The sequence below is a fragment of the Salvelinus sp. IW2-2015 genome, linkage group LG11 (genome assembly GCF_002910315.2).
Source record: "Salvelinus sp. IW2-2015 linkage group LG11, ASM291031v2, whole genome shotgun sequence".
Classification (NCBI taxonomy): domain Eukaryota; kingdom Metazoa; phylum Chordata; class Actinopteri; order Salmoniformes; family Salmonidae; genus Salvelinus; species Salvelinus sp. IW2-2015.
The window spans coordinates 32,690,428-32,700,109 of record NC_036851.1 but is presented as its reverse complement, the minus strand read 5'-3'; the positions used below and the strand labels follow the sequence as shown (position 1 = coordinate 32,700,109).

General features: G+C 40.0%; 1 protein-coding gene across 2 annotated transcripts in view; it reads left to right on the top strand.

Moving 5' to 3' along the window:
- LOC111970216 (carboxy-terminal domain RNA polymerase II polypeptide A small phosphatase 2) overlaps positions 1-5,640 on the top strand; it is a 28,956-nt gene extending 23,316 nt beyond the window's left edge. For both annotated transcript variants that reach the window (XM_023996816.2, XM_023996815.2), the window contains 3 exons: positions 4,043-4,135; positions 4,397-4,582; positions 4,842-5,640. In XM_023996816.2, coding sequence (XP_023852584.1) covers positions 4,043-4,135; positions 4,397-4,582; positions 4,842-4,967 — 405 coding nt within the window. In that variant the 3' untranslated portion in view covers positions 4,968-5,640. The remainder of the gene's footprint in view (positions 1-4,042; positions 4,136-4,396; positions 4,583-4,841) is intronic.
- Positions 5,641-9,682: the final 4,042 nt, after the last annotated feature.

Below are 9,682 nucleotides of genomic sequence, written 5' to 3'. Positions count from 1 at the left end.
ACAGAACGCGTCTCCTTCCTGAGCGGTACGACGACTGCGTGGTCCCATGGTGTTTATACTTGCGTGCTATTGTTTGTACAGATGAATGTGGTACCTGCAGGCGTTTGGAAATTGCTCCCAAGGATGAACCAGACTTGTGGAGGTCTACAATGTTTTTTCTGAGGTCTTGGCTGATTTCTTTTGATTTTCATATGATGTCAAGCAAAGAGGCACTGAGTTTGAAGGTAGGCCTTGAAATACATCGACAGGTACACCTCCAATTGACTCAAATTATGTCAATTAGCCTATCAGAAGCTTCTAAAGCATAACATTTTCTGGAATTTTCAAGCTGTTTAAAGGCACAGTGTATGTGAACTTCTGACCCACTGGAATTGTGATCCAGTTAATTATAAGTGAACTAATCTGCCTGTAAACAATTGTTGGAAAAATGACTTGTCATGCACAAAGTAGATGTCCTAACCGACTTTCCAAAACTATAGTTTGTTAATTAACAAGACATTTGTGGAGTGGTTGAAAAACAAGTTTTAATGACTCCAACCTAAGTATATGTAAACTTCAGACTTCAACTGTGTGTATATATACAGTATGTATATATATATATATATATATATATATATATATATATATATACAGTATATATATATATACATATATATATAATGTGTAGTACCAGTCAAACGTTTAGACACACCTACTTTTTCTTTATTTTTAGTATTTTCTACTTTGTTGAATGTTAGAAGACATCAAAACTATGAAATAACATATATGGAATCATGTAGTAACCAAAACAGTGTTACATTCTTTAAAGTAGCCACCATTTGCCTTGATGACAGCTTTGCACACTCTTGGCATTCTCTCAACCAGCTTCACCTGGAATGTTTTTCCAACAGTCTTGAAGGGGTTACCACATATGCTGAGCACTTGTTGGCTGCTTTTCCTTCACTCTGCGGTTCAACTCATCCCAAACCATCTAATTTGGGTTGAATTCGGGTGATTGTGGAGGCCAGGTCATCTGATGCAGCACTCCATCACTCTCCTTATTGGTCAAATAGCCCTTACACAGCCTGGAGATGTGTTGGGTCATTGTCCTGTTGAAAAACAAATGATAGTCCCACTAAGCGCAAACCAGATGGGATGGCGTATCGCTGAAAAATGCTGTGGTAGCGATGCTGGTTAAGTGTGCCTTAAATTCAAAATAAATMACCAGCAAAGCACTATCACACCATCTCCCCCATGCTTCACAGTGCGKAGATCATCCATTCACCTACTCTGCGTTTCACGGAGACGCACATTTGGACTCATCAGACCAAAGGACAGATTTCCACCGGTCTAATGTCCATTGCGCGTGTTTCTTGGCCCAAGCAAGTCTCTTCTTCTTATTGGTGTCCTTTAATAGTGGTTTCTTTGCAGCAATTCAATGTTGAAGGCCTGATTCACGCAGTCTCCTCTGAAMAGTTGATGTTGAGATGTCTGTTACTTGAACTCTGTGAAGCATTTATTTGATCTGTGATTTCTGAGTCTTATAACTCTCATGAACTTATCCTCTGCAGCAGAGGTAACTCTGGGTCTTCCTTTCATGTGACGGTCCTCACGAGAGCCAGTTTCATCATAGCGCTTGATGGTTTTTTGCGACTGCACTTGAAGAAACTTTCAAAGTTCTTGAAATTTTCCGTGTTGACTGACCTTTGGTAATTTACCAAATAGGGCTATCTTCTGTATACCACCCCTACCTTGTCACAACACAACTGGCTCAAACGCATTAAGAAGGATATAAATTCCACAAATGAATAAGGCACACCTGTTAATTGAAATGCATTCCAGGTGACTACCTCATGARGCTGGTTCAGAGAATGCCAAGAGCGTGCAAAGCTGTCATCATGGCAAAGGGTGGCTACTTTGAAGAATTTGTTTAACACTTTTTTGCTTACTACATGATTACATATATGTTATTTTATAGTTTTGATGTCTTCACTACTATTCTACAATGTAGAAAATAGTAAAAATAAAGAAAAACCCTTGAATGATTAGGTGTCCAAACATTTGACTGGTACTTTGTGTGTGTGTGTGTGTGTGTGTGTGTATACACATCCTACTGTTCAAAAGTTTGGGGTCACTTAGAAATGTCCTTGTTTTTGAAAGAAAAGCACATTTGTCCATTAAAATAACTTCAAATTGATCAGAAATACAGTGTAGACATTGTTAATGTTGTAAATGACTATTGTAGCTGGAAACGGCAGAATTTTTTTYYCCTTCTTTTTAATGGAATGTCTACATAGGCGTACAGAGGCCCATTATCAGCAACCATCACTCCTGTGTTCCAATGGAGGACAATGAAGAGGCGACTCCGGGATGCTGGCCTTCTAGGCAGAGTTGCAAAGAAAAAGCCTTATCTCAGACTGGCCAATAAAAATAAAAGATTAAGATGGGCAAAATAACACAGACACTGGACTGAGGAACTCTGCCTAGAAGGCCAGCATCCCGGAGTAGGCCTCTTCACTGTTGACGTTGAGACTGGTGTTACTATTTAATGAAGCTGCCAGTTGAAGGCTTGTGAGGCGTCTGTTTCTCAAACTAGACACTCTAATGTACTTGTCCTCTTGCTCTGTTGTGCACCGGAGCCTCCCACTCCTCTTTCTATTCTGGTTAGGGACAGTTTGCGCTGTTCTGTGAAGGAAGTAGTACACAGCGTTGTACGGGATCTTCAGTTCTTGGCAATTTCTCGCATGGAATTGCCTTCATTTCTCAGAACAAAAATAGACTGACGATTTTCAGAAGAAAGTTATTTGTTTCTGGCCATTTTGAGCCTGTAGTCGAACCAACAAATGCTGATGCTCCAGATTCTCAACTAGTCTAAAGAAGGCCGGTTTTATAGCTTCTTTAATCAGAACAACAGTTTTCATAATTTCAAAAGGGTTTTCAAAAGGGTAATGATCAATTATCCTTTTAAAATTATAAACTTGGATTAGCTAACACAACATGCTATTGGAACACAGGAGTGATGGTTGCTGATAGTGGGCCTCTGTACACTTATGTAGATGTTACATCAAAAKAATCCCGTTTGACAATAGTCATTTACAACATTAACCATATCTACACTGTATTTCCAATCAATTTGATGTTCTTTTAATGGACCAAAAAATTGCTTTTCTTTCAAAAACAAGGACATTGCTAAGTGACTCCTTGTGGTTATTTTTATACTTTGGAGCCCATTGGAGTAGCACTACTGCTTCTGAAATGTAACACTTTTTTAAAATGAATACATGAAATCAAATTTGAAATCAAAAGTCATGTGTAAATGAAACATTTGTTGTATAAATGTGTTCTCTTCCATGGTCAAGATGAATATACTAGATTTTGGAGCTGTATAGTACAGTTAAGCCAAGGGTCAGCGAGGCCTCCCTCTCCCCACTCCGGCCTCCTCATCCTGGGACACTGGCCACAGCTCCCTGGCCTCAGCCTGGTTCAAGTAATCCAGGATAGGCTGGTTCCCACCAGCACGGCCTATTCTCGATTACTTGTTTCAGGAGGCGGCTGACCTCTTCCAACATGGCCCTCTGGGACAACCACACATACAGATACTTGCACGCTTTCCCTAACCCACAGACGGAATGAGAAGGAAAGAACAGGCAGACTAAACCGGGAGGCAGGCCTCATTTCTAACCCTTATTTTAACATTCATGTTCAGTTATGTTTTTTATGTTCACGTTCTATTATTTTCTGAAATGTTGAACCAGGTTGTTGGGTGGATGAAAGATGGATCCACTTGTGCTCACCAGCCTCTGTTTTTCCCCCCACTGTTGCCTTTTCAATTATCCAAAACATTAGTCTTGTTAAACCAGGTGAGTAGACTTGTCACTAGCCAGTAAATAAGGTTGATCAGATTGAAGATCAATAGATACTGTGGTCCTTAGGGACTGGAGTTGTGTGTGTAGTTTCTCCAGTCAGTTAGTCCATAGACTAGTGTTCATAGATGGTCGCTGTTAGATAGCTGTACTTGATTCTCCTAGCCAGATGCTTATGGCCGTGCTGTGATGTGTCCCAGGTTTACGTCCTGAAGAGGCCACATGTAGACCAGTTCCTCCAGAGGATGGGAGAGCTGTTTGAGTGTGTTCTCTTCACTGCAAGTCTTGCGAAGGTAACATTGCTTTTACTGTTGATTTGGAGAATTAACTGGTATTTATTCCATTTGCTCCCCCTGGTGGTGATGATATATGCCTGTTAGAAAAAGTAGCAATTCCAGCTATGTTCAGTCGTCTACCACYCAACATACCACTCTCCCCTTACACACTACTCTCTGTCCTACATCCATCCGTGCCTGGCCCTCTCTACCTTTCTGTTTCTATCTTTATGTCTTATCCCCTTTCTCTTCTTCCTCCTTCCTCYGTCTCCCCTGCAGTATGCAGACCCAGTGACAGACCTGCTGGATCAGTGTGGTGTGTTCGGAACGCGTCTCTTTCGGGAGTCCTGTGTGTTCCACCAGGGCTGCTACGTCAAGGACCTGAGCCGCCTGGGCCGCCAGCTCAACAAGACCCTCATCCTGGACAACTCCCCCGCCTCCTACATCTTCCATCCGGAGAATGCTGTGAGTGCTGCTGCCTAGCCCAATCTTTCTCTGAGCTTTACTCTAAAGGACATACTGGCCTGTCCCAATGTTGAATCACTGAGGTGATCTCCCTGTTTTAAGCTATTTGATGATGCCAATTTTATTTTCTGAATGTGTGTTTTGTCTAAACTGTGGAAATCAATGTTTCCCAACTGCGGAGTGGCAGGAAAGGGTCTTTCCGTCATTTATAGCCTTCTCTAAAATGTAACTGTTTTATTCTGATTGTGTGTGTCCTCAGGTGCCTGTGGTGTCCTGGTTTGACGACCTGGAGGACACTGAGCTGCTGAGCCTCCTACCCGTCTTTGAGGAGCTGAGTGAGGCGGACGACGTCTATGCCAAGCTGCAGCAGCTACGAGCCCCCTGACACAACACGCCCCCTCTGACAAGCCAGAACCTCCCCCTCTCAGCCAGACCACACCCATCAACCGACGGAAAAAGCCAAAACCTTACTTACATACACGCACTTTGTGTGCGGTGTTAGTATCCTAGACACACTTGGCGGTGTGTTTGTTTGGCGCCTGAACTGTGTGTTTGGACGGCTGTCCACCGCTCCTACTGTCCTCCTCCTTCTCAGTATGTTAGCTGGTGCTGCAAAAACTGCTGTCCTGGAAACAATCCAACAAACACAATGCAAAGTGGCTCACTCTTTTCTCATTTTAAAATCGGAACTCAAACACATACTATTACTCCAATCATTCAAACTGACGGGCCAGGTCTTTGTTTCTCCAAAAACAAGACTTTGATTTTATAGTGACACAAAACGAATTGTAACACAAAACAATGGACTCTGCACATCACCTCTCTGCTTCGACAATAATCTCAGTAGAAACACGTTGACGAAGGACTCTAAAGCATTGCAAGGAAACGGCAAAATCCACATAGTGATTTAATTTCAATTTCTTAGTACAACAGCCTCTATAAAGGCTGTTTTTAAGGACTTTTCTCTCCTGAATGGATTGATTCCTTCAGGAAATTCATTTTGGAAGTCGAGGCCGTCATGACATAACTAGACATGACAGTACATAAGATGATATGACCTCATTAGACCAGACCTTACATGGGGAGCAAGGGATCTCCATCTTTGTGCCTTCTGTATAAGAACAAAATAATTAAATCTGTTTTTGTTGTGTTTTTAAAGAAGGAAAAAAAGCTTTGTTCCTTGTAGAAAATGGTTGTTCTTTTTCAATCTTTACGCTTTTCTATACATTTTTAAGATGTCTTTTAAATGTTGGATATGTTGGTTAGAAGTACAGATKATGAATTTTGTAATGTCTGGGATGTTGAGGAAGAACAGCCATACATTAAGAGCCTCTGTATGTTGTAGTTACATGAAATCCTCCATTCTCATTTGCTGAAGATATCCTCAGCCAATAGGGATCATTACAATCCAAGGGGTCACACCCATCGTGTAAATGCAGTGGTGTAACAAACCCTGCCTCTATGCCGATTCACCCTGAGATGCATCAGCTACAGGATACTTGAGCTGATTCACCTCCAACTTTTAGCGCACTCAAAAAAAAAACATTTAAATGAACAGACTGATTTAGACTTCGTGTTGCAAATTTGGAGTAATTCTCTGCTGGTATTTAGTCTTCTAAGGATGCCATAGTGGATAAACCAAGGCCTTGTTTTAAAATTATTCACATTTTGTGTCAAGCCTTCTGGGTGCCATATTATTTGGTTAGCTTGAGGGACTTGTATAAGCTGCTAAGAGTGAACACAATGCACACTAGTTTAGCCCCCACCTTTAGCCCTTTCTCCATACTTTGCCAAGTCATTATTTAAAAATGTATTATATTTTTGGTGAGATGTTTCTACATTACTGAGACTTAAAAGTATGTCTGATAAATTATCTTTGCGTTATTGCCTGTTGTTCTAGAAGGTCTACGGTACTCACTGCCATATCTCAGGTGTTGTACACATTGTGGGGTGGCAGCGGTTTTGTGGTGCCATAAACTGGATGGATTTAGCAAGAGATGTTCTACTGCTCAAGTTGTAATTTAGCACACATAGACATGCCCAGGCCAGACTAGTCACTGCATCCCAAAGAGATTTTGTTTTGTGGTTTTATTCACAAGATAAAGCGCCTTCTCATACTATTACACTATGAAGTGCCTAAGGTTTCTTTCTGCAATAGAAGCTTTGGAATAAAGCACGAAGGGTCTCCATCCCCATTTTTTATTTTACAATTTTATAACTGTTACCTGTCTCGTATTTGGCTGAAATTGAGTATCCATAAAACTCTTTACCAAGTAATCCTACTCCGCTGTTTCATTTGGATTCAAAGAAGGGGCCGTGTGTTATGATGTTGTGGACCCCACACCCATACTGTCAGAGAAATATGTCCATTTAGGCCTACTCCATGTCTCCCAATCTATAGTTTCTGTTCTTTAGATATTTGTAAGCATTTTAATCTCTGGTTGTGTCCCAAATAGCACTCTATTCCCTATATAATAGTGCTGTATGGGATGTTAAGTTGTCTCTTCTGGTGGTGGGACGTGGTAGAGGGTGCACAGAGCATGACCTGACTGTCTTATTATGTCTGAAACACTAAAAGGTAAAGTGGGGTTAGACATTCATTGTTACAAAAGCTCAACACTTTTATTTTGTGGAGGTGGGTGGGTGGGTTGGAGGGGAGGGGGAACCAAATATTCACAAATTTCAATTAAAGTGTTTTCTGCTTCACTTTCCTTTCTTCTAGTCGAAAGAACCAGTCTTGTTGCTTTAAAAATGCATCACTTAATTGTCAGTAATGGTGATTAGGTTAGAGGCCCACACATGATACCTGGTATATTCAGTCATAATGTCTGCTGACATGAAATGACTAGATGTAATTAAATATATTGACATTCACATCAGAAGTGACGTGTSGAACCCTAATTAGTAATGTTTTGGATAACTGTTTCGGAAGGAGTTAACGTTCGTCCCTGATTGCGAGTTAATATGTAACGCCCATGAAGGGCATGCTTATGGCCCTCAACCAAAGCGACATCAGACATGTCCTGTGTTTGATTCAAATATAGTTTACTGTTAGTGAGAAGTACTAGATTTCATGATCACTTCATGATCGCTAAGCATCTGAATGATGCTAGGATAATTATAATAGTATTCATTTTATCTTACTCATACGACAGTTTTTATTTTCTCAAAGTCCTGGAAAGAAAGAATGTAAAGAACTGGAGAGAAATGTATTTGAAATAGATTGTCCTAAACAGTCCATCTGTAAAAAAAAAAGTTTTGGTGACTTATCAAGAGAATTCTTTGTAATTATTATAATTTTTTTATATGAAAGCCATATGTATACAAAGTCACAATATTTTAGAAACATTGAAAGCAAAGAATGGATAGAAATGTAGCTCTAAAAAGCTTTTGGTGTTCTTTTGTTTTGGAAATGAATTATTCCAATTTAAAATATTTTGGCCTTTACAAAATATGGAGATCTATTTTCAGTGTTCAGTTGGCTTACTTTCTGTATGGATTCTTAGATGCCAACCAATCGGAACAAAATGAGACATGAGTCCGAGGGTACAATCGATTGATGCAGCGTTGTTTTTATGTATATATTGATCAATCTATTGGATAGATTGTAATGGTGACCAGTCTAGTATTCTTCTGATAAGTGATGGATGAGATTTCTGTTTGGATAWAATAATTTCTCCATTTTAGTTTTTTGTTAACTGGACTCTGTTGGATTGATTGTGGGGTTGGGTCAGGTTGTGTACAATGAACAAACTTCAAATTTTGCATAGAAACTATGCAGTAATACATACAGTATAATGCGAAAATTATAAAACATTACTCTCGTGCACGTCTGGAGTTCAAAATACTGTTTTTACAGCTATTTTATCAAACAAAYGTAAGACTCCTGCATTATATTTTGGCTTTTTTGTTAAACTAGCAATTCTGAAAGTTGTTTTTCAAAGATGGAATAAAAACATTGATTAGTGCATGTGTGTCTACTGTAGTGCATTTGTGTCCGCATCTCCAGAGAGCAATTAGATCTCATAATTCCTAATCACACAGATTTGCATTCCACAAACAATATAGTTGAATCAAAGTCAAATTCAGAGGGGGCATCCCAAATGGGACTGTTTTCCCTATAAAGTGCACTTTTTTGACTATGGCCCATAGTGGCAGTGGTCAGAAGTAGTGCACTATGTAGTGAATAGGGTTTCATTTGGGACCAGCAAAGGCATTTAGGGACATTCATTACATTATGACATCATAATATGTGATGAACATGTGTTAAGAATCAGTGGCCATGTTACATTTTGGGCAATAGCAGAGGGAGTGGTGACGAGAGAGGTTTTTGTCCACCCAAAATCTGTCCACGAAAATAAGCCTACGAAGTGAGGAATTTTTGTATGGAGGTCAATGAGTCAAATTTTGTAAACAAAAAATATAATTGCTAATTTGTTACATGAGGCTTATTTGATTGAATATAAGTTTCGTAAAGAAATGGTTAGGTTGTTACAAATGCAATGATATAAGTGGACGTACGTGGCATTTCTGCAGTTGTTATAAAGTTAGAGGACTCATGATATAACCCATTTAGCATGGACTTTGCCATTTTAAAGTAGTCAACTGGGTGGGGATTCCTATGATTTCGAAGTCAATCAGCCAATGAAAAACATAGCAAGGGCAGTGCCATTGAGGCTGTCACAAACGCTGTAATGGCACAGATACAAAGATGAGTCCTCTTATCTATCTCTATGCCCTGTTGTTGAAACACGTATATGCCCTCTCATTGGCTAGAATGGTCAGACCTGATCTCGCCTGCCTTCATCTTTGAGGACATGTATTGCTTGCTCTCTGGGGTTTTAGGTTCGGTTTCTGTTTAAGCAATTTGCAACAACTGCTGATGTAAAAAGGGCTTTATAAGTAGATGCGATTGACGTATTTCCATTGTTAGAGCGGTCACTTGACTATCTTGTCAATATAACACAATCTTTGGCAATAGCTAGGGCAGAGGTGGGGCTTATATAATGAAAGTGGGTCATTCTGATCACATAGGATTGTCCAATCACAGAGGTCAGCATGAGGAAATGTGGCTCCTTCCCTGGGTTGTTAACTAATCCT